Consider the following 25,955-nt stretch of genomic DNA (forward strand, 5'->3'; position numbering starts at 1 on the left):
TCCAGAAAAAACACCAGACCCATTCCAGTGTGACGTGACAACGTTTTGACTAACTACAAACAGGGGTTTCACATTTTCATGGATTCATACATTTCCAAATTCTCACGATTTCCAAACGACAAGCGATGTCAAAGTAAACTTGAGGAATTTTCTCACAAGAATCATATAGAGAATGTTTTATAGTTAAATTCGTTCGTTGTCAGTCCAATTCTCTTGTAACGTGACAAACCCTTACTTTTTTGCGGTTTCCCTCTGTTTAACAATAATGCTGATCAAACGATCAACAGAATAGTTCATGTAGAGTTCAAGAGAGGCTGTAACGATTTGAAGTCGAAGAAACATGGGATGTCCAGGATGTCGGATTAGACAACCGTGTGACACCGATGCAAATTCGACCCTGAAAAATTATCCAATTTCTACATCCATACTCGTTGCTATGGATACGGTAATAAAAAAAATCATTCTATTTTCGTTACTTAGAGAGTAACTACGTTTTTTCATTCTGCTCCGTTTTTTCCATCCTGCGATACTGTAAGTATGTGGAAATCCTTATAGTGTCGGTTTTACCCTGATTTACCCATAAATAAAGTTCGATTGAACTGAAATTTTGCCATTTTTTTCGTGAAAATCAACATTTTTAAGAAAGTCCCGTACGAAAGTTCGAAGATCACTTTTTTCCCATATATCCATTGACACTCTACTGCAGGATGTATACTTTCAAGTGAGGCCAATGGGCCCAATTATTTGTTATGATTTTTGAGCTGTTTGGTTTGCTCGTTGCGTCTTTGTTTGGCTGACAAACTGCTATCGACTAAGGGAACTAATGATATACATCTCTGCGAGTTTAATTAGCTGAGGTGCCATAAACCTTAGTCTCACCTTAGGATAGTATATTTCGATGAAGTTCGCTATCACCGGATCGTTCAGTGACAATCGTTCGTCTCTCAAAATATCGTCTATGTAATCCACCAGCAGTGGATTTTTAATCAACAACTCAGAATACCTATAAATAAATAACAATAAGTGTCAAATTATTTCGTTCGGCTAACCATCTCTATCTGAAAATTACCTGTTAGTGGTCTTGTTATTATAAATTCCAACCCAAAACTTGGCAAATATATTGAAATGGAGCACCACCGCTTCTATGCCAGCCAGTAGCGAGAGGTGAACTAGCGGTTCATTGAATTGGCTAGAAGTAACTGCAACACGGAACATAATATCCAGGAATTCGTGATACGGACGGTAGAAAAGTTCCAGTGCAAGGTCGAAATCTTTGTCGAGACCCTGAAACAAAAAAAACATACACAGTAGCTTCTAACTTAGTTTTTAGTGATCTGCAACACAACAAACCTTTTCACATATTTGGGACTGTGGTATATTCATTTGAACCATTGGCCTGGGTGGACGAGGGGTATTCTTGGAGACCGGTGGCCAGGTGGCTTTCATGCCGCGTCGTGGAAAATAGGACCCCAGAGGACCCATCGTGAGCGATACATTCTGGGTGTGGCAGTGAGTGAGCAAGGGAACCAGCACTGTGCTGATGATCTCTGGCGGGGCACACTTGACGAGCTCTTTCAGAACTTCCAGCGCAATATTGCGCATTTCAGGTGGATTGAAGGTATTCAATAATGTGGCAAGCCGGCGGATCGCATCCGGAAGTCCTTTCATCAGAGCCGGCGGTGGTCGTTTTTTCTGTTCGCGACAGCTAGCTCGTAGAGTGCTTATCAGTAATATCACCTCAGTCAACAGTTCCTGCAGGTCACCAAACACGTGGCAAGCAGTAGCCTCATGATACATCGAATGTAACGTATGCAGCGCATCGAAGCAAAGGGTGATTCCTCCATTCAATACCACAAACAGTCGATCGTCATCGTTGTCGACGAGAATCCGTAAAGCAGCTATCAGCGTGCCCCACGACACTCGGGCATCGAGCCCATTCAAGTAGGCCGTCAGAGTAGTCCTCCTGAAAATGGTTACCTCACGTTGTTCAGCTTCCGTTGCATCTGGGTGTCGCTGGGCAAAGAGGGTCATCAACCGGAATAACTCATCCACCGCTAGTGGGTACTGGGTCGGATGGGGAGTTATGTTTTTGAAAGCCCATTGAAGATTCTGGTGAGCAGCCAACTGGCGTGTCAGAAGACGGCTCTGTTGGCAGCACATCCTCAGCAATCCGTAGTAAACCGGTAGCATCGCACGATTGTAGGTCACAATTTCCGAGTCGTCGTGGTCGGCCCTGAGTAATTCGGAAAATGTTATTCATGACATGCTGGAAGGGAAACGAGAAGCTCAGTCATTACTTACAGTATATAGTTAAATGCAATATTTCTGGTAATATCTGGACAGTTGGCAACCAACAACGCATTCTCGGGACAATCGAGTGTGGCCTGGTACCAAAACGTTAACAGAGCCTGCTTGTTGTGATGCGCTGGGACCGATGGTTCCGACAACCGTGGATGGAACAATTCCCAAAGCGTTCGTAGGTGTGGACCAAGCTTAAATTCCACAAAAATAGAAAAGAGTTAGACCATTTTCCACAATTTTTACATTTTAGCAAATCATACCATTAGTTTTTCTGTCTTCGATACCAGGCAGTACGTCATCAAGTTGAAGAAAGCTGTCAGCTTAGTGGTTCCATGAACGCTAATGTCGGTGAAATTGCGGGCCGATCGTAATAATCGCAACAAAAGGTTCAGAATGGTGTGGAGGATAAGCTGCGCTTCGCAGGAAATTTCTCTGTGCTGCGATGAATGCATTGTCAACTTGTGATGCGAAGTTGCCCTATAGTTGGTACGGAAGTTCTGCGACGGAACCAGAGACACAAGCAGATAAGCCGCGGCATTCCTTACTCGTGCGTTGTTGTGAGCCAGCAGGAATGTTTCGACCCAATTTTCTGCCGACTGGAGAATCCAAGTGTGGGCGATTTTATTTCTAGGAGCTTGTACGGCTAACCAGTCCAGGGCAGATTGTGGACAGTATTCTGCGGCATCCCAAACCCGCTGAAGTACAAGCTGAGAGAAACAAGGCAGCCCCGAAGGACCGCCCGTCGATTCTGTTAATAGGGTTAATAATTTGAAGAACGGTCCACACAACTCGGTGTGCTTTGTCACAGCAGTAAATAACATCGCAATTATTTGACCCGCTAGACGTTCGTCGCACCGACAGAGCGCATGAATCAGATGCCTCGTTTGATGGGGATTGATATTATCTTTGATCTGCTGATAGAGAAACGGGAAACCTTTTCCTCCAGCGATTGCATTATAATCCCGCGCGGAAAGATGTAGTCTAAGGTCGGGACCACGCGAACGCTCAACTAAGGATGCAACCAGAGCGATCATTTTATCCAGCGAGGCTGGTCGACTTTTGTCCACCGTGAGCGTCTCATCGGAGGAGTTTTCTTCGTTATCAGAATTGGTATCGATCTAAAAGATTATTTTTTCATTTTAGTTTCCAACACAACGTTAAGCCTATACTCACGCAATCTTGTGCCTTGTGTCCAAGATAGAAATCGGCCACACTTCGTATCACGTTTATTCGTAGTAGAAATAGAGCCTCCTCTTCGCCCATTCGTGAGAACTCGTACAGCAACCCGAAAAATTCCGACAGATGCCGCAGGTGAGCTCGGGCGCCATGTTCCATCAGCATGATGAGTGACTTTATGAACCGTGTCACGCAGGACACGTTGCCGATTATTTCATTGCTATCTTCGTCAGATTCCACCTTCAGATAGAGTCCACTATGGCTTTGCCTGCAGAGAGACACAACATCAGATTATTTAGGAGAAGGTGAAGAATAAACCATTAGGATTACGATGATTTCCATCGTGTATAGATGTGTATGTGTGAAGCTACGCTTTAAAACAGAATAAAAAGAAAGAATGCATATCATGAACGGTCAAATGACATTAAAACTACAGTCAAATTAGTAGGAATTAAAGGATGGTTATGACCATGGCCCGAAATCTTCGAAGTTGAAAAATGAAGACCGACTCTACTCTCAGTAGCTTCGCTTCAACTAGAACTGCTTCGGCAGTCGCCCACAACAAAAAGTAACTTGACTAGAAAATGAATTAACTAGCGTTGACTAGCGAGGATGACTGGTGAACTAGTCCAGTCAGTGATTATGTTGACTGACTCGACTAATGAATACCAATCTGCCTCTTCATTCAACTGACTTCAATTCACATTTCTAGGAACGAAATTTATACCCGCGTATGCAATCTTATTTTTACGTCCATATAAAGAGAAACGAGGTTCTCGCATTAATATTAGTTAGTATTAGGCGTGCAAAATAGCGCACTCACACTGCACGCTATTTTATACGTGTAAGAAATTTTCGTGTAGGATACAAAAGAATCTAGCTCACCTGTAGCGTATGTCAAACCACGATGAACTCAAACATCGATGCATGTACACGTAGGGTAGATAGGGGCAATATGACAAGGCGGGGCGAAATGGGCCATCGTTCGTTTGGGCTTGTTATTGAACCAATAACACTAATTTGCCAACAATTGTGTTAGAAATACTCTCATTAAGTATCTCCGTGAAAACCGTATTCAAATTCAATTGTTGTATAAAGATATTGAGACAAATATCACACTGACTGTTTATCACGAAAAACATACAGTCAACAAAATAAGCTCTGTACGCTCCATGCTGAAATTTATGACTCTGCTCTTTATATCAATTCGTACTGGTATTATTTCTGAACATTTTCACTGATTTGTTGCGCTGCTTTGCCGTTTCATGTAAAAGATCGGTTCATTTTTATTGAGTGTAAACGTACGGGGCGGAATGGGCATACCTGCTTGGAGCATTATGACCAGATATTTTTTCAACATAACATGTAAAAACAGCTGTTAAAATTTGTAAACATAGTTGGAAATAGATGTGGAATCATGTGGTCACAGACCTTGAACCCGGCCACCGATGCAGCGAAGAGAAGTACGACAGTGTGACAAGCATCCTTAGTGAATTGTGTTCCGCGAGAAACACTTAAACGTTATCTACGTTGTGCAGACCCTTTGCTGCTCCATATTTCTCACTCTTTCAATAGTCAAAAGCAATTATCCGGCATAGATTGGCTGGCTGGTTTTCGAAAGTGTTACCCACAAATGTCACTTCGGACACGAGAAGCAACATCCGCCGCTAGGACTAAATGATTCAATCGCGTTACTGTCGGGAAATTCTACGTTTTACTGGAGGACATACAGCAGAAATACAACACTCCACCAGAAAGGCAATTCAACGTCGATAAAACATCAGTGACTCCAGTAACTATCTTTTTTTTCCATAGGAGCAGCAAGTAAACTAAAAATTATTATCTTTATTCAACAGGTGCAGACCAAAAATTCCAAAATCCTAGCAATGCGGAGAAAAAGGCAGATGAGCGCAGGGTGCTGAGCAAGGAATAACCATTATAGAATATTCCAGAGGACACCTTATGTTGCTACTGTGGGACACAATTAAGTTCCTCTACGGGTGGCGATAAACAGAATCAATGCTATCGATGCACAGATTTTCTCTGTGGGAGGCGATCTGGCGTAGTGGTAACATCCATGCCTCTCACGCTGAAGGTCACGAGTTCAATTCTCACTCCCGACATTCTTCCAAAAATGGAAGTAAAAGTGACGAACCAGCCAAATGAGTTGAAAATCACTATAATACAGATAAAAAAAAAAGATGTTCTCTGTTCTTTATTTGAGCAACGTAAAATTGTAGTCCAATCACTGAAATACACGTAAAAGTTGCAAAATAGAATAAGCTTTTGTTTTATGAACTTAGTACGTTATTCCCGTACGAAAACATGCTTAAATTATGTAATCAATAGACATGGTCATATTGCCCCGCATGGTGGCCCATTTTGCCCCGTAGTGTTTTCGATCGATGGAAATGGAACACATTTTTAAAAGTGTAATTTTTCCACATTATTCTTTTTTAAAACGTATTCATACAATCTACATCTATCAATAAGGTTTCAAATTGTGAGATTTTAATATGTAGCATAATTTATAGATGTTCCTACATGATTTAGGACGATTCGTTCTTAGGGGGACCATATTGCCCCTATCTACCCTATATGGGAGAGAGAAAGAGAGGGACGAATTCGTTTTGGGGGAAGTCACTTCGAAATGCGATGAGGACAATTCGATTGGGAAGAATGAAATGATATAATCGAGTCGGTAGAGGGAGATAGCGACTAAACGCCCGACTGGCTGTTCAGTCGTTTTGGCGGAAAAACTGCGTGAAGAAGTCAAAAGTCATTACTAACTGAGTACGGATATAGTCAGTCAGATAGTCAATTGACTATGACTATGCAGAGCCCCGGTTATGACCACAAATGGTAGAATGAAGATAGTATATTTCACCGCTTTTCTGTGTACGTTCGACAGAAAGAGAGAACATATAAACGTTCAACTGATGGTCGTGTTTGTCGCTGTGTGTTTATTTCTGATGTGACTGTTGGATCCGAGCAATGCATTCTTGGTCAAATTCACAGTACATATTCCCCTTTATTCCGCGCGGCGAATGGGGTGAGATGGCTCAAGTCACTGCATTCCCGTAGGCGAATGGCGTGACTCTAGTTTGTCACTATGTGAGATTTGAAGTCGTATCCCCTTATGTTATCGATTCGGGTATCAAAAAGATGTTGAAAAGTAATGTAGCTTCCTCAATGAAGCGAGGAACTTTGCTATCTCACGTCACTCGCCGCGTAGAATAAGGCAGATTGTAACTCTCGTAACTCGTAACTCTCGCACAAGGCCAGTATGTGATGGTTACCAAAAGTGTCGTCCGTTTACAACACTGTTTCAAACTTCCTTTTCACCATAGGCCATTGCATTTCTTCGTACACGGTATTTTTTCATCATCTTTTCCAGGAGAGCACATGTTTGGAGAACAGGACGCTTGATTGGCGATTGAATTCCATTTCCACTTTAAATCCTTCAGTATAACTGCTCTTTCACCCTTTTTCTTCAGTATATCCTTCACAGTTGACTGGTACTCCTCAACTGGTCTTATCTCCGGAGTATTGAGTAGACAACTCACCCTATGCTGCTCCAGAAAAGGCAGTAGTTTGGTAAATTCTCTGTTTCAGGGTCCCAGAAGTGATGAATGTTTCGCTTTTCATTCCACAACTGCAGATTGCTTACCAGAAAAGGATTGTTCTATGGAATATCGACTTCTTTCCGATTTTTCATTCTTCCGGTCATGCAAGGTATAAAATTTCTGTCCAGGAATTTGATCGAAACCACCATGGCAGTACGTAACTTCACAATCATATTATGTTGAACATAAAATTGTACAATTTTCTCGAGAGCTTCTTCGAATCCAAATTCTACTTTCAATTCCGATCCGGCACAACCTCGTCCTTAAAACTTCTTAATCCAGCTTTCTTCTTTGTTCTTCCGTGATTCTACACACTCTAGGTTGATTCAGTGAAATTAAAAAAAAAACATTTATTGTGTCCGGATTTTTTCGTGTTCAACTGCTCGTAGAAGCTTGATGGAATAAAAAAATGAGGATGCATTTTCAAGAAAACAATACAAAAAAAAATCCGTTGTGATTTTGAAAAAATAACGAACATTTCTTCGGATGGGCCGCATAATTTTCTGGATACTCCGTTAGTCGGCCTTCTCATCCCATCTTCTTTCCATTTCTGCACACAGTCACCCTGTCATTCTTCTAAGTTTTTTATCTGAATATTGCTCCATATTATTCGATTGGGAGGAATTGAAGACAATTGGATGAAATGGGTGAATCAACTCCGTTGTCACAATATATCTAAAGCACTTCTTCTTACTCTTGCATGACACTAACGTTTTCAGTGAAACTTTGCGTGACCATAGTGCAACTTCCATTCTTGTTCCGAAACAAACAAGCCTTTTCGGAATGCATTGAGTTTCCTGTAGAATTCTTGCGTCTCATGAGAGTGGTCTAGCTGTTCTATTCCTTCGCGCTTCTTCCCCTGGAAGAATCGCGTTTGCTCTCTACGCCTCTGCTCATATCGCACCACGTTCCGATAGGTAGCTTGCCGCAGCATTAGCTCCCGCACAGCATTCTTCTCGTGTAACACCGCTACGCTGTTCATGACTATTTTAATAATGTTCCAATAATTCGTCGAAAAAATTCGTCGTTCGGGAAACTTCGTTGAGTTCGTCGTCTTCCGGCAACGCAACTTCGAGCGAGTGCGTGTATTCGACATCTGCTTGCATCAATCGCGGGCATTGACACCGTATGTTGTTCACAACGGAGCGTTTTGAGCGCATCTTAACCATCACTAGGTAGTGGTTCGAATCGATATAAGCGCCTCGATAGGTTCTGATGTCAGTTATCTCGGAGATGTGCCGACCAACTATCAGAACATGGCCGATCTGTGCTTCTGTTTGATTTGGTGATTCGGTGGAGAAAATGGTGGAAGAAGGTACTACGATCGGCCATATTCTTGGAGGTGGCGAAATCGATGAGCCTTAGGTCGTTCTCATTAGTCAATAAAAGACTTTGCACTAACATTGGAAGGAAAAAAGGTACAAGGTTCTATAAAAGATATACAATGGCAACAAGCTTTCGAACAAAATGATGCATGTTTGATGCTGAGTTGGGCATTCAAATTTATGCAAAAAAACAACGTATTCCTTTTTACTGCCCCTTCTTATTTTCACTTCGAACGCTCCGAACCATTTGGCTACCATTCTGCTATTTACCTCAATCGTTGTATAACGTGAATCACCAGTCGCTGGAACATCTGCCGGACCATCTGGTTCGGACATTGGATTAGCACCTGGACCGGCCACCACGGCTCGGCCGACATATGACTGAGAAACCATTCGCAAGCTTCCTGGCTCGCGTTGAACTGTTTCGTGAGCAACTCGACCCACAGCACCATGGTTGGCTAGCAAAAATTAAAAAAAGTTAATGAACAAAAGTAACATTCATTGAATCGTTCGTTACCTTCTCCTTCGCGTGGATGAATGTTTCAATAAAGAAGGAGACGGACAGCTGGGCTGCAATGCATGTGATGTCAGGCAGCGCGAGTAATGTCTGCGGAATGTGGCCGCAGATCTGCCACATAAAGCTGGTGAAATGATTTAGAAAAGCGCGTTAGACATAACGATATTGAGAAAATACCGAAAAACTCACTTAAAATAGGTGTGTTCGAAAATGTTCCTATCCTGGAGGAAGTGTCGATTGTCTTGCCATATCCATTCCTCTAGCTCTTTGCTAAGGATTTTTCTCTTTCGTTTAGGAGGCGGACCTATCCGTCCGACCAGTCCCATGGAGGACGCCGAAGACAGAGATGATGAAGATGCGGCGGACGACGAACACGGTTGGAGAGCACTCGAGATAGCAGATTGATGAACAACGGCGCTCAGTGGGAGGCCTACATTGCCTCCAGCGGTGGCGGTTAGGGCCGACAGTGATGAAATTGAGGAATAGGACGAAGACGGAGATTGGAGCATCGATGGCCCCAAAAGAGGACCCGATGGCGAAAGAATGCTCAACGTACTGGTCTGAAGAGTAGCTAAAGGCAGCGGCGAGGATGATGATGTACTAGGAGCAAGCGATGGAACGACGGCGGCAGTAGCGCTTCTAATGCTAGACTTAACATCTATATCACATTTACTTAGGTTACTTAAATTATCTACTATCGATGCTACATCACTAGGGTGTTGTTTCTGGATGAGTTTTTCAGTCTGATTATCGTCTCGTGTTGGTGGAACGAGTGAAGGCGGAGCGCTTGAAGTGTCCGCACATTGCGAAGATTTTGGTGTAACAATTTCCTCCAGCCTAGCTGTCTGCACGCCATCTTCGATGGGGGCTACGTCCGATCTGCTTGCGCTTGGCGAGAGATGGTGTATGCCACCGCTGCCATTGCTATTATTACTACTACTACTGCTACTGCTGCTATTGGTGCTGCAAGTGGACGACGATGGAACTGCCTGATCGGTCGTCGTGGTAGTCGCAGGCATCGAAATCAGAGAAGTGGATGAGGCCGAAGACGATGAAGATGACGCTGATGTACAGGTGGACGGTTTGCTAGCCTGATCCCGCTGAATGTTGGTACCTTTATTCGAGCGCCATTCGTAAAACAGCATATACGCAGAGTTTGTTTTCTCGAAACTGAAATCCAGATACTTTTCGGTCACTGAGTCATAGGTTTTGCTCTAAAAAAAAGAGTAGAATGGATCTAAAACCGTCTTCTATATCATAATAACTTGAATCTTACGGTCATTTCTCCGCCGAAACACTCAGCCGCAATCTGCGACTGATCAAATAACTTGACTTCGGCATCGTTGAACAAGAACCATCGTTCCTGGTGATTCGGGTTGCTGTCCTCATTCCTCTCCTTGATGAAACTGTAATAATGTCCTCCATCTGCATTCCCTGTATGAACTGTCACTCCCACTAGATCATATTCATAGTGTTCGTTAAAATCCTCCGAATCCTCTTCGTCCAACTTCTTCTGTTGTTTGTGCAGTTCATCGTTCTCCTGTAACTCACCCTTGTCGTTCGTAGTTGCCGAAGGAGACACAGCAGTCTGGACTTGTTCCTGGCCATCAGTTGAGCTAACTTTGTCCTCTTTTCTTTCTTCACCCCCACTGCACGGAAGACTTCCACCCTCCGAAGCACTCGATTCACTGACGTTTCGAGATGAGGACTTCCGCAGTTCGGATTTCCGTTTCTCTTCTTGGTAGTGGTGTGGCATCAAAGTCTTCTCAACGTATCCAGACATATCGAGTCGCATCGGGAAGCTGAAATGGGTGTTTACCTTCTCCTTCAACATAGTGACCATGTTGAACGTGTAGCGCATTGTATTGAAGCAAAGAATCTGCGGAAGCTTTTTGAAACAAGCTCGCTTCTCGGCACGCACTTTCTTCCCACATTGCGAGCAGGTGTACATATTGTCTCCCTCTAAGGTATCTTTGACGGTAACCTCATCCAGTGACTCGTGCAAATTACGCATATCCGCCACTTGGCAGCGAACCGTGTAAAACTCCTCCAGCGTTCGACTCACATGGCCACAATCCTGCGAAAGAATAAACAGTTAGAATATATTTTTGTATGGTGTGCGCTCGGAGTACGCAGATCGAAAGACTACATATACAAAACTCACTAATGACACCACATTGTTGCTGATAACACCGCAGAATACTCGCTTAACCAATGCCTTCAGCTCGGGCGTCATGTCCTCCAGCTTCGAAACCAAATCGATGAAAAACTCCGCCATGTCCTTCTGTTCGCCCGTGTTTAGTGGCTGGTGATCCATTTGGTAGACTCGACAAAAAGACCTCGGGCAGTAAGCCTTACGCTCTGATTCCATCAAATAGGCAAACATTCGCTGAAGTTCATAAAGTGTTGCCTTATGTTTCTGTGGAGCATCCGGGGAAATCGAAAGGATCGCATCCCGTGTTTGAGGCGTCATAAATAGATGCTGTATGCAGGATGCCATATAGCAGGTGGCACCCAGATTGGTGAGACCAACATAACCACACTCGGATCTGCCTTCATCCCTAGGCCAATAATCCCACGGATACGGAGAGTGCGGACCTGCGCGGTGCTGTTGCATAAGCCTTCCATGTAGCAGTAGATAATTTTTGGGGGCATTCTTACACATCTCTACTAGTAGATCATAGGCGGCCGCTCGAGCACCATGACTCTTACACTTCGGCTTTTCGCGATCGTCTGGAGATGGAAGCTCAAACAGCGACTGAAATATTCTGGCAATAAACTCCTGACCATCCTCACTGAACTTGAACTGTGGATCAAATTTAATTAAATTAGCCATCAGATTTAATAGTCCGAATAATCCATCATCCGGGCTTCCATGACGGCTTTCCAGATAGTCCCGATCGAGAATACTTTTCGAAACCTGTCGGCACATTGATTCAATTCCGATGGATCCAGAGGATTTCCGGCTCAACTCTCCGCCACAGTCTTTCACCAAATCTGGCGACAAAGAATCCACCAACCTGCATAGCAGCCAGAAATAATCTCGACATGCCGGTCCGTATGGTTCCTTTCCCTCGTCTGGTGACAAGTGGTATGTTTGATTTTGTGGTCGCATTTTTTCCGCCAGCGACAACAGGGATACCAACTTGGATAACAGGGGGGCCATTAGTTCGTAGTAAGTCTGAGCGTTTCCCAAGCACAATCTGTATAGCGCTGCACAAGCCTCTCTTCGTACCGTCGGTTCGGGGTCATCCAGTATTAGCCGCTGAACCCAGCTCAGATTCGCATCAATCGTCCACAGCGTCGAGCGCACCTCCGATAACGAATGAGCATAACAAACCAACAAATTCATCGCATAGTGAATGACTTGGGCCCTACCGAAAAGTCCCGTTTTGAAATGGTGAGGACTCATGGGGTGGGATTCTTCGTTCAAGATGCTCGCTATCCGTTCTAGCGAGGGACGGACCTCCATCAGTCCCAGCGTGTGCCGGTTCAATTTCGGGATGATGATTGCGTTCTCGTTTTCGGGTTTAAACTCCTCCATCCCCAGTAGACAGAGTATCCGCAACAGGCTTGCCAAACAGTCGTGGCGCCATTCGTTCAAATCATCCCCCTCCTTGCTGCTTGATTGCTTCTGCAGAACGCCGGAGATAAAAATCTGATAGAGATGGGCCAATCCACCGCATTTGATGAACTGCTCACTCCATTCTAGTGATGCATTCACGGGACTGCTGGATAGCTTAGATGGCTGGTTTTGGGTTGCATTTTGCACCTGATCGGAATAAGTGCTGTGAAAAAGTAGAAAAATATGGTTATTCTTAGCAACGGGTTAACATTTACAAGAGGGATTTCATACCAACTTGTCTCAGGAGTCTTAGCAGCACCGTCTCAGATTGCAGTGAATCAATGTGGGTGTAAAAACATTGGACATTTAAGCAACTTTGTATACTTGGAACCTTCGAACAAAAATAGACTACTTTTTGAAAAGGGCCAGTTTTTTTTAATTTTTTATGAAAATTTATGACTCAAAAACTATAATACGATATATTCATATCGTTCGAATTTTCATAAAAAAATAAAAAAAAAATTCAAGTAAAACTACAAATATTTCAAAAATTAAAATATATTTTTTTCAACAACGTATTTTTTTAAATCTCAAAAAAAAAATGTGAATAGCCCTTAAATGTTCAAAGAAGTTACCCATACATCGAAAGATAGGCACTTTTAAAGGGAAAAAGGTTTTCTAACAACTTCTAACAACTTAAAATATGAACTTTTGTCGAAGCCATTAACTTTCTATTTTTTTATAGTTTCTGGCATTTTTGTATGGAGACCTCTGAAAAAAATTATGTTTTACTCATAGCATTTGTGTGTATAAATTCTCGCGTTTGACATGTTGTTGACATATTGAAGTTGACATATTGAAAAGATTGCAGAACATGTAAATCGCGATAATTCATATATAAGGAGGTCATTGATGTTTAAAATAATAATTTTTCAAAGAAAACATGAAAAAATGGTCATAGAAAAAAATCTTTCCCTGTAAAAGTGCCCATCTTCCGATGGATGACTTGTTGGAAATTGTAAGAGCTATTCATTTCAATTTTCTCAAAAATTAAAAAAAAAAACATATTTTTGAGAAAAATGAGTTTTCATTATAATTTTTTTTTTCTATAAAATTTTGTTTCAAAAATTTGATTGATATTTTTTAATGAAAACATAAATAATTTTCTACATTTGATTCTCTAACCAACATTTTGTATGCATTATAACTTTTGAATTAGGATTTTTGGAGAAAAAAAATTGAAAAAAAACTCAAAATATAAAAAAAACTCATTCGAAAACTATAAGATTCACAAAATGTTGGTTAGAGAATTAAATGTAGAAAATAAGTGTCTTTTAAAAAATATCAAACAAATTAAAAAAAATAATTGAAATAAATATTTTGAAAATTTAAATTCATTTTTCATAAAAATATGTTTTATTTAGATTTAGAAAAAAAGGGAGATACGAATAGCCCTTACAATTTCCAACAAGTCACCCATACATAGAAAGATGGACACTTTTACAGGGAAAGAGTTTTTCGAACAACCTTTTCATGTTTTTTTCAATTACTTTTAATTCGTTTTATGCCAAGCGTTCGAGAAATCGAACAGCAACTTCGATCATTTTTCATGGCTTTGGAAAGCAACCATATGGTAAGGTTTCAGCATGAAATGATAGCTTAGTCTATTAGCTACCACCTACTATCGTTTTCATTCAAATTTGTATCACTTCATTGGGCAAAAAAAATCGGTTTAAAGCAGCTATGTCCGGAAAGTACATAACCTCACATAACCTAAAAAAACACATTGTGATGTAGGAAAAAAAAACACTTTGATTCAACCTGCTACAGGAACAAGAATGTAGGTTTTGGCCAGTGTTTTTGTTTGGCGCTTTTTTTTTTGATTTTTTGTCATTTTCCGGTAGACAGAAGAACGGAAAAAAATAATTCTTGAAGATTGGGGTTTCTGTAACGCCAATAATCAAAATTACACCAATGGCTTTTGATAAAAAAATAATTCTTACAGCTTGGTCGTTAATGGGTTAATGTTGACCTGATAACATTCTTATGTATAAATTATCGCGATTTACATGTTCTGCAAACTTTTTTCTATATAGAAACATATCGAGAACATTTCAAACGCGAGAATTTACTCACAAAAATGTCATAAGTAAAACATTACTTTTTCAAGAGTCTCTTACAAAAATGCCATGTATTCCAGAAACTATAAAAGATTGGAAGTTGATGTCTTCGACAAAAGTTCATATTTTAATAAGACCTGAAACTTTGTCGAAAACACTGTATCGCTATCCTGATTTTAAACAAAAATAGGATTAGTTGTATTTTTTTCAAAAAAAAAAAAAAGATTACAAAGTTGTTAGAAAAACTTTTTTCCTGTAAAAGCGTCTATCTGCCGATGTATGGATGACTTGTTTGAAATTGTGGCCATACACCCAATGTTTTTGAGAATTTGAAAAAAAAAAAATTTTTAAGAAAAATTAATTTCAATTATAAAAAAAAATCCTTGTAATTATTCTTTAAACATTTTCCTACATTTCATCCTTTGACCATTTATTTGTAGATATTATCGTTTTTGAGTTAAAAATTTTTGTAAAATATAAATAAAAAATGTCGGCCCTTTTCAAAAAGTAGTCCAATTCTTTTCCGAAGATTTCAAGTAACCAAAGTTGCTTAAATGAACAAGGTTTTTACTCCCACAACCATTCACTGCAATCTGAGATGGTGCTGCCAATGGCCAGTCGAGTTGGCATGAAATTCGTCACAATTCGATACACAAAATGCATGTCTTGTTAGCGAGAACTCACCGAATTTCCGCGTCTGCCGTTGAACCCGTCTCATTCATCGATTTTTCCTCCTCTTTCCGGTCCTCCTTTTTGTCCACCTTTTCCGACAGAACGGCCGATTCAATTTTGCTCTCCTTGTTAGTCTCTGTCTCACTGGAACTACTTTTTCCGTCGCCGTCACCACCGCCCGAATCCATTTGTCGGTGGCCACCAGATGGTGAGGATTTCTTCCCGGACGGAGAGACCATCTCACTATCTTCACAGCTAATCGCTAGTGCTTGCTGCTGTTTCGCTATTTTCTGGTTCTGCATTTTGAGTGACTTCGAGGTCGAAATCTTCAGCTTCAGTTGGTTTTTGACCGACAGGCTTTTCGCACTGGAAGCGCTTGTGGTTATGGCTGAACGCGATCCTCCGGGCATTCCCGAAGTGGTAGCAGCTATGGGCACTCCAACCGAACTGGAACTTACGGGACTACCACTGGAACCACTGCAGCAGCTTCCTATAAATTTGGACTTACAGAGACTTTCCACGATGTGAAGGGAGTACATGAATTTCTGTAGATTGCATGGATCGAGAATATCCTTCAAGCTGTATCGTGGCGAATCGGGTGATTCAGGCTCAGAGAAGCACTCCGAATTGTACTCGTTGAAGGATAAATTTTTGAGTGTATTCAAGAATGTTGGCGCCGTTGGAAGCATGGTAAGAATATCCCACACTCTACGGGAGAGTAGTTGAGCTTTAGTGTTGGGTTGCACACGACCTCCGGGGCCTGTTAGTTTCATGTCGCCCAGCGTTTGCATTAACTTGAACAATTGTTCAAAATAAGGACTCTTGAGAAGCAACAACGTTGGTAGACAATCCTTCTGTGGCGGTGGTTGCATTGAAGGGTGGTCGTGGTGGTCTCGTCGCCGTCCACCACGACTACCCATCGAAACGTAAACCATTTGGTTGTCCTTGAAGCCAACATCAGTTATACTGCGCTCATCGTATTCGGCAGTAATTTCCTGACCTTGTGTGATTATCCGTAGCGGTCCTTCGCTTAATAGAAGACCCAATACTGCACCAGAACCGGTCCTCGCAGCTGTTTCGTTGTGTGCAGTTTTGACGGTACCCTGAACGGTTTCCCACCATTTGGCTATTTCTGCCTTCAAATCAGCAACCAAATCGGTGGCGTGAAGATGAAGTACAGACTTTTCTGGTACGCCAGCTGGTTGTAGAACGATTCGTATCGGTGGTCCAGGACCCTCACTCCGCAAAGCGCTATGTGCTCCAATCTCCTTACCTTCCAGAGCCCATCGTCTTAAATGATAGGCGTAACGCCTTCGGAATGTCTCTAAATGAGTATTCAGCAGCATCAGCGCTCTTTGAACACACATCAGTGCGCTCTCTGAGCTCGGACTCTGGCGATGCAATTCGTCAACCGCTTGGGACAAATGATTCATACATTGAGCCACAAATTGATTTTCGTACTTCAATTGCTTCTCCATATAGTAAGTGTTGATATATTGAATTGCAGTCAGTGAGACGTCCGTGTTATTTGCCCTAAGAGCAATCTTCCAAAGATTTTCCATACCGACTGAGTCGTTAGGATTTTGGCCTTCATTCGAATGGCAAATGATCTCCTCCCTACCAAGTGTGAAAAGCTGCTGGAAAAGGCCCAAGGCAACCATCGAAATACCTTCCGACTTCAGTTCTGATAATCTCTTCAAATACAAATGCTGAATCGCATTAATTCCCAGCGCATGAGTATCTCCTCCTTTCACCTGGCCCTGCAACCATGCAAATAGACAATCACTGCACTCGGGGTCATTCGCTAGCGACGTCCACAAGGTGTCAACCTGTCCGAGAGCAAGTTTGAAATTTCTCGGCGATCCAACGTCACTAAATACAGATGACAAAAATTGCAGTCGCACCTGAATTTGTGTCACGTGGGAGTACAGTGGCGCTCCGTTTTGATTCAACACCACACCCTGTGAGTTCGAATACCGTCCGTTGCGGCCCGCCCCACTGGTGTAGTGTTTGAGATTGTTGAAGAAATGATGCATCATTCGATGGTGTCGTTCTGCCCAGAGGACGACTTGATGAGTCGTAACGTCCCGAAACTGCTGAAAAGAAGCGAAAAGCTTCGGCAATAGTCTCAAACTAGTCACAACGCTCTTATTTTCTGCCAGATTCTGTAGACATCCTTCGATAAAACGTGTACGGATGATCTTATCAGTGTGAAAACAAAGTAACGTTCCCAGAACCTTCTCCGCCTCTAGTGCTAGTGACTCTCCTAGTTGACCCTACAAAAAACACAATATTGTTCACATGTTGGAAACAATAGTCAATGGGCTTACAATTTTATCATCCTGAAGCAAATCCCACAGCAAAGTATTTCCTGGTTGACAGACATCAGGAAATCGAAAATTTGGCGAGCAAGGTGTGATACTTCCACAACTCCCACCACTGCCACTGGTACCACTGGCTGCAATCATTTCTTTCGTCGGTGCCTGTGGCGTTTTTCCTGTTGTATTCGTAGGCGTTGTAGCTGGCTTATTTTTGCCTCCGGAAGATGTAGGAGTACCACTGCTCGATGCGCTTGGCGTAATGGGTTGTGCCCCCGGACCAAAGCTTCCGCTAGACATTCGATCACTATGGACCCGTGTAAGAGTAATATTGGGGGTATTTGTTCGGGCTTGCGGTGATGAGCCATGTCCTCCCGGACCCAGTGAACGCGGTCTTGGGAGAGGAAACTGTTGATGCAAACACTGCGCTCTTGCTGCTAGCTCCACCAACTCCTCCTCACACGGAGAATCTTCATCGTCGAAGTCTCCCATATTTTTCTCGGATTTATTGCTCAGAGGCGAGGAACAACTCCCGTCATTTTCGGTTGCATTGAGAAAATTTATCAAATGACCTTCGGCCATCGCTCCGAGAAAGGGTGGAACATCATCCCCCACAGGAGGAACGACGCCTCCGTCAGTTTCCGGACCACCTGGACCACCTGCGACATGGTGTCCCAAGTGTCTGAGCACAGTACTCTGTAGATTGGTATCGCTGCAGTCACTATCCGGTAGCATCGCTGCCAGCAAATCACTGTCCTCTACATCAGATACACTTTCGGCCATTTCCTGTAGCTCTTTCCGAGTCAATCCACTGACCTTTTTACGTTTCTTCCGTAACATTTTTTTGCGTATTGCCGAGAAAGCCTCGCTCATATCCAAACAATCCTCCTCGCTGCTCGTCCCTGCATCCTCGTTGAATGCGGAGCCCGTCACCATCGAGCGACCCAACAGTGGCATGCGCCTGGAAGTTTGAATAGTGATATAAGACATGAGCATTGGATTCTACCTTAGAACTTACATTTTTTCCTTCAGTCGTTGGTCAACATCGTAAATGTCCGGTTCCACCTTGATGCTGTCTGTGGATTGGGGAGATGAGAATAAAGGTAAATTCCATCATAGTTTTAGTTTCTTGATTTTTATAACGTTCACTACCTCAAAAATTGTCAACCGTTTGTTGCAAACAAACTTCCATCACTAAGAATGCTAGTGCTTCGTAATCAATAACCTCACGTTCCTAAGGATATTTACCCGAATAGAGGAGGGAAATTTCATGATTTTTATCAAATCTCCTGCTAACAAGCAAGGTTCGTTCAATACAATATGAAAGAGCATCTTATTTGCAGGAATTCGCTTTTGTCAAATTTTGAAGCTACCCGTTCAATTTGGTCACGGTTTGTTTCTGTCAACGTTAAATAGCTAGATTGAGGGTCTTCGTAGCCACACTGGTTCGGTTAGGCGCCTTCCAAACCTTGATGACATGAAATCCGACCCGCTTCATTTTATTGTCGCTACCCAATAAAACCTGTGCTACATTTGCGCCATCTTTCTTAAACATTTTCATCCACTCTTTCATTAAATCCTGGTCGTTTTTGAAACTGCCCTGATCCGACCAAAACAAAGTGTCATCCGGTCCCAAAAAAAGGGCAGCAGGCACGTTTGGAGGCATTCTTCTTTATATATTTGCCCGTTGATGGTGCCGGTCGTTATGTATAGCTTGCTGATTTTGCCGCACCCACAAAACTCCCTCCTACTCCAACTACTTCTCGGCGTCTGCTTCAATGCACGTCTCGTCGTCCATTACGATGCATTTCGGCTGCACCAACCATTCGCGATACAGGTTCCTGACGCGGGATTTGACCACCGTATTCTGTTTATCGGTTCGGTTAGACGCCTTCCTTACCTTGATGACATGAAGTCCGACCCACTTCATTGTCCGCTAGACGGAAAAATTAATTATTAATCACATCCCGAATCGAAAGGATCGGATTGCGCTTGAAGTAATCCCTCACTTTCCTTGCCATCACGGGATCGGTCGTCTTCGCTTTCCTTCCGCTGCTAGCTGGGTCGTCTGGGTCTCCTTGAACGATTTTACCACACTGGACACGGTCGAATAGTCGATTCCCAACTGTTTTGCGATTGGCCTGGAATTTCCACGAGCGCACCCATAATTTTTCTGTCAAAGCGCTTCTTGTTTGGAAGCCATCTCGATAACCACTTACCTTTTTTTTATTTAAATCGTTTATTTTTACAGGCTTAGTTACACAAGTTTAAAGGAGCCGAACTCCTTACTGTATTGTTACTAGTATATATACATTTTTCCTTAATTCTAATGCTAATAACGTAGAAAACCGATTACTTGCGGTCGACTCGAGTTTATAAGGGTGACATATTTTCTTCAGGAAAAGGAGGGGATAGCCACTTAACATATTGTGACGAAATTTTTCACATTTAATCATTACACTCTAGAGTAGTTTAGCCCAAAATTTCATCAATTTTTACTCGTGTAATAAGAAGTTATACACAAAAAAGTGTTGCTTTTTTTCGAACTACGTCCACGCAATAATCATTAGTGAAGAAGATCTATTCATGGTCGGAATCCTGGCCTCTCTTCATCTATGCTGCTTGCAACAAGAAACATCGGGCTGTTGTGCTATTTATAACACAACAATGATAATATCAACTGTATTCGCTGTCCGGTCTAACTAAACAATGGAACAAAAGAAATATTCTTACGCCCAAAATGGCTATTGTGTGATTTACCATACGTATATATATACGATAAATATGTAACATGTACACAATTAAATTCGGCTCTGTTACAGCTAAAATGCTAATGAGCCTAAATAAATAAACAAATGGGAAAAAGTAGGACACTTTATTTCACTTCCCCACATTCCGTTTTCCGTACACCACCGTAGAGTGTACTAATGAGCTCTCGAAGTACGATAATACTCGATGCATGCGAGTCGACACAGATCGCCTGAGAAACGCATACTGCACACTGGCTATATTTAAAGAGAAGCCATTTTCATCCATGACTAGTCCAATCACCTTGCTCGCTAGGCTCTTTTCCCTCTTGTCCCCACCAGATACGATGCGATCACCGTCTTCGTGAGATTGCTATCCGGCATTCTAGCAACATGTCTTGCCTATTGCATTCGTCCACCCTTGATGGCTTTCTGAATACACTCATACCTCGCTATACGGCCGCTCTTTATACGGCATTTCGCTATAACGACCCTCTTCAATTAAGGCTTTCGATTTACGGTCTAAAATGTTTCGCTATAACGGCAAAAAAACCATCAGTAGGCCTTCTTAGATTTTTGTCAGACCAAGGATTTAACCATCATGTGTAGAAAACACGGGTTATTTCGTGTAAAAGACGGGACGCGAAACACGAGAAAACTAGTGAGCGGTTCTTAATATGTTAAGAATTTGTGGAACCCATATATTAGACACGATTTCGTTGATCATGGATTTTTGAATTTCACGACTGGTGTGGTCGACAATTGTTATCAACGAATCAAGGTAGCTTATCTCGTCGACCACTTCGAACTCCTCCCCGTCGATCACAACACTACTGCCAAGAAGGATTATGTTACGATTAACCTCTCCTGCTAGCTTGTATTTAGTCTTAGACACATTGATCCCAAACCCAACCAGCCCTGCTTCGCGTTTCACATTAAAGAGACTTTAAGCCTCATGAGCTGGATCGTCTCTGCAGCAATGGCCGCGAGGTGAAGAAACATTTTTCATGGAAAACAAAAAAAAAACAAATTAGGATGTAACATAACAGAAATATTCTACATAAAACTATTAAATCCTTATTTTATAATTTTGTTGCTCGGTGCATTTGGTCAGTCAGTAGAACACCTGCCGGCGAATTTCTTGCTGGATATGAGAGTTGTTTTAGGCACATTCCCTGGAACCGACTCATAACATCCTTTTGGTCTATTGGTTTGGTTAACATCCGCTGGTTTTAACCCTTTCACTACGGCAATGTGCTCCGTCGGAGTGCTACCGCTAATCAAAGCACTGCACCGAAAAGTATACATAGCGCGCCGGTGTGATCGATGTGCAGTATCACCCTAATGACGATCGTAGCGAGAGGGCTAACGAGAAAGAGTGTCTTCGGAACGAGTAGGATCCAGGTTTGGTTGTACGCCTTCTCTAGATCTAAGACCACTATCTCCACGTACTGTCGATATTTTGGCTTCAGCTACCACCTCTCCATGGGAGGCGAAATATGTGTTTGTGCCCATTTCCGTTCGGAAGGCAAATTGTCAAACTTTCTGTTTTCGGCCAAGTAGGCGATCAGCCGTCGTTTTATCTTCCTCTTCAGGCCTTTGATGTACAGGAAATTAATGATATTGGCCGGCACCCTTTCATGGAGCAGCTGTTCTGACCGATGTTGGGGATGGGGATCACAATATTATGTCTCCATTCCGCTGGAAAGTCGTGCTTCAACCAGAGGTCATTGAAGATGTCGAGGAGAGTGTTTTCATCTAACGGAGACCCCTGCTTGATCATCTTATAACCAATGCAATCGGGACCAATCGGGACTCATCTTTGGTTGAGGGCAATACGATAGTGAATTTTTCGACGGAGAAGTGTTCGTTCAACGGTTTTTCAAATTGGAACCACGGATCGATGGATTAAATTCGTGTCCGCGTTTTCTAGATGGATGAATTCAGAATCGTATCCAGAAATCGAGGACAGTTCAGCAAAGCATTCTCCTAGCTTGTTCGCGGTGTCGACGGGGTCGTTGTAGGTTGTGCCATTCACTTGCAGGATAGGATTATGGAATCTTCTCTTTCAGTTTAGCGCATTGACACGTCTCCATGGGTCCGCAGAGGTTTGACTTTCGTTGATGGATTGCAAGGAGCATGAACATTTATAGTTTTCTCTTTCTTTCACACGTTCGAATTAAATTTAAGGTAGATTTAGGATAGAATGAAATGGAATAAAATCCAAGGTAATTTGAATAAACTGAGTAATCTTTGAAATTGTGTCGTTACGAATACCTCCGAAAACCGGTTCCCGGAATAAATCGCCACAGAAAACGACTGCAACAGAAACCACCGCTTATAAAATGTGTAGTAGGCTATAAATATTGTGGCGCGGTATTGTATTTCAAAACAAGAATTAACCGGGCAAACGTATCGCCCCAGGCAAACGTAACGCCCCGGGCAGACGTATACCGTCCGACGCTCGCTAGAGCTCGGTCGGACATTGCTAAAGGATCGTATCCTATGTTTCAAACTAACCGGGCAATCAGTGGATCCCAGGTTTGCGTGCGAGACACCGCCGCTTCCGACGGCGGGTCGGCGGTGGACTCGGATTGCGTCATCTTGGCGGCATGGGCCGCCTCGATTCCTTATCCTCGCCAAATGGGGACTTCGTCCCCATTACATTGTCCTCAGAATAAATTTCGAAAAACGAGAACAAGAGAATAAATTTATAATAGAAATGTGAGGCACATGATGTTTTTCCCGCGCCAAATATTTCTAGCCTACTACACTTTTTCTAAGCGGTTGTTTCTGTTGCAGTTGTTTACTGTGGCGATTTATTCCGGTCACCCCGAAAACCCTGTTGAATCGACTGACGAGAGTTGTACTTGTTGATCCTCCCGCTTAGTTGATATTCGATAGATTTATCAGCTCCCGTCCGTTGCTCGTTCCATACGGAATTAGTGCGAAGGCAGTCAATTCAGTTCGTTCCATGAAGTAGGCTAATTCTTGTGACACTTCTTGCTACTTCAAATCTGTAAAGTGGCAATCAGAGTCACAAGGTTGCTTACAAAAACAATCGTTCAAGATTTGGATTTTAAGCACTCGATTATTATTTTGGACGTCATTTTCCTCCAACGCTCGAAACGCTCGAACCGCCCGAAATATCAAAACTGTCAAAATAACACGAAGTCGTACTTCGGTCGTTTGGAGTTTATGTTTCTTTTGGGTGTTGTTATCGTTTTTAGTTCAATTCAACGAGCGATAATAATCCGTCTTTAGCACGAAAGGCTGGTATTTAGATTATTGTTCAGTAGTTATTTTCAAATTCTTATCGTGCAACGTAATTTGCCCAATGTGCAGACGTGGTCAGTCAAAACCTCCAATGTAACATTTTTCGCTCCAAAGCTTCAACTTGAAACTCAAATCACGAAACAATAGTTAAGTAAAGCACAAGCCCGATTGGTTTTTCAGAGATACTGTTGACTGATAGTGGTGAAAGTAATGATAATGATTGATTCCTTTTAACACAACTTTCGAAATAATGTTATGGTTCTCAGCTTCGTTTTTCCCGAACTGGCGTAAATGTTACATTGGACCTTCTGAAGAGTTACGCGAGAAATCATCGAAAAGGACTTACCATCAGTTGTTTCATCGCAGCAGTTTTTGTGGCGCGCTTGTTTGCAAGGGGGTGGCGCCGCAGCGCCCGAATCAGACTCGTCCGCCTCCATGAGATTGGCAGCTGCCGCCACAACAGCGGCCACTGCATTCTTCTGGGCCGCACTGGTGGCCCCAACCACTATAGGTGGGATTGATACGCCGGCACCAGCGGGTTGTACGCGATGTGATCGCGCTGTTGCGGCTGCGGCTGCAGCCAAGGAATGATCCGGATCTGAACTATCTTCCTCTTGCGGTTCGTCCTCGCTGTTACTTCCATCAACAGAAACGGAGTTCTCCGAGCTGGATGGAAGTTCAACGTCTCTTGCTGCGGCTGCTGCTGCCGCCGCCGCAGCTTCCCGCAGAACATTGTTCTTAGCAAGGTCCATCAGCGTCAATCGTGAACAGTCACGTGCCCAGATGAGCTTTGTCAGTGCCGAAGCTATGTAAATCGACTGCTCCGTGTGTTCCTTTGGGTCAAGACGTGATAGCAGCGAATATAAATGGGATGCGGGACGCGGAGCCAGATTTTTCACCAGCGATGGTAAAATATCATAGATTGGCTTGGAGCAATGCTTGAGCTGAGCGGCCTGCCAAATAAGCGAGATGTGATCTTCGGTGATTTGATTCTCGACGGCAAGAAAATTTAGCACAATGTGGCTCTGCTTGATCACCTCAACGTGAAGATTTGGACCAAAAAGATGGGAAATTATTTGATTTTCCGTTAACCAGTCGGCAAGTTTTTGTCCCACAACTTCAACTTCCGCGACGGTTTCGGTGGTACAAATTTCGTTGAATAGATTTATGTGCGTGTTGATCTGGGCCATTCCTGCCAATCGCATCGTCAATGTTGAGCTGGTAAAGTACTTGAAAGCTAATGCTAAACCCTCCGTGTCGAATGTAATCTGCGAATCAAGTGGATCCTTGATGGCGGTCCACATGAAATCGGCCATCGACTTCGTCGCGGGAGACCTCAGATCCTGATCAGATAATTTACACATGTATTGCAAGATTTTTACTCTTATCGGTATAAACAGTTGTATTATCGACCGGTAGTTAATCCATAGCTTAAGATTCGATATCGAAGCCGTAATTGCGTGTGCTATTGGTACCGGTAAGTTCTGGTATTCGAAACAGTTTATCATTGCGTCGAAACCTCCGGAAGTGCAGAAAAGGGATACGTTTCTCAGCAGAAACGCCGGAATTTCGTTGTCATGTAAATCACAAAAAATACTCAGTGTTTGTGCTTCTTGCGGTGAAATTTCGTCCATTCGTGCATGCACGCCATGCTTGTATGCCACGTATAACGGGAAGTTCAACAGGAACGCCTTCGAAGATAGCAGGAGCAACTTTTCAATGTCTAGCAAAGTCCAAAAGTCTTCCAAGACGACCGCATCCCCAGTGGATATCTGCTGATGATTGCGTTCCATTTGATCGTTGGACACATCCTGTTTTTCGTTCTCTTCCTTTTCTTCGTCATTGGTGCCGTCAACGACGACGGAAGATTCGTTCGCATCCTCAACCTTCGCAGCTGCCTTGAGCTCTTCTCGTTCAAGTGGACCCTTGATGTTTTTCAGCTGATAAACGGTGAAATATATGATCGCTTGGACCACTAAATTGAATCGCTCAAAGTTTTTCGGATCCCTGTAACAGCACATGCACTGCCGGGCTGGCCAACACTGAATGTAGCCGATAACGGTTTCGATCTCGCGCTTCGCCAGAAATACCGGATGCTCGGTCTCATTACTGGCTAAGCGAGATTCGTCTGAAAAAAAAAGATAAATGTGTTTGATTAGTTGTTCAGACATTGAACATTCAATGTTACAGGACAGAGAAACCATTATTATCTGAATGAGCAAACTATCCAAATGATTTTATATGAATTTTGTCTTGTCAGTATCTATATGCATTGCCTTGAAGTATGCATTGCAACCCAAAACATTGATCTT

At 42.8% G+C, this 25,955-nt stretch overlaps 1 protein-coding gene across 1 annotated transcript in view; it reads right to left on the reverse strand.

Annotated features, from left to right (window-relative positions):
- The window catches only part of LOC129764507 (ubiquitin carboxyl-terminal hydrolase puf), a 29,427-nt gene that overhangs the window by 2,536 nt on the left and 936 nt on the right, over positions 1–25,955 (reverse strand). Inside the window, exons 2-16 of the mRNA XM_055763646.1 lie at positions 23,990–25,771; positions 18,639–18,696; positions 17,633–18,581; positions 15,315–17,578; positions 11,110–12,733; positions 10,222–11,022; positions 9,135–10,159; positions 8,946–9,069; positions 8,699–8,886; positions 3,475–3,745; positions 2,562–3,419; positions 2,302–2,492; positions 1,351–2,233; positions 1,070–1,284; positions 880–1,003 (exon numbers count right to left, since the gene is read on the reverse strand). Coding sequence (XP_055619621.1) covers positions 880–1,003; positions 1,070–1,284; positions 1,351–2,233; positions 2,302–2,492; positions 2,562–3,419; positions 3,475–3,745; positions 8,699–8,886; positions 8,946–9,069; positions 9,135–10,159; positions 10,222–11,022; positions 11,110–12,733; positions 15,315–17,578; positions 17,633–18,581; positions 18,639–18,696; positions 23,990–25,771 — 11,357 coding nt within the window. The remainder of the gene's footprint in view (positions 1–879; positions 1,004–1,069; positions 1,285–1,350; positions 2,234–2,301; positions 2,493–2,561; positions 3,420–3,474; positions 3,746–8,698; positions 8,887–8,945; positions 9,070–9,134; positions 10,160–10,221; positions 11,023–11,109; positions 12,734–15,314; positions 17,579–17,632; positions 18,582–18,638; positions 18,697–23,989; positions 25,772–25,955) is intronic.

The sequence above is a fragment of the Toxorhynchites rutilus genome, chromosome 1, assembly GCF_029784135.1.
Source record: "Toxorhynchites rutilus septentrionalis strain SRP chromosome 1, ASM2978413v1, whole genome shotgun sequence".
In the NCBI taxonomy this organism is placed as follows: domain Eukaryota; kingdom Metazoa; phylum Arthropoda; class Insecta; order Diptera; family Culicidae; genus Toxorhynchites; species Toxorhynchites rutilus.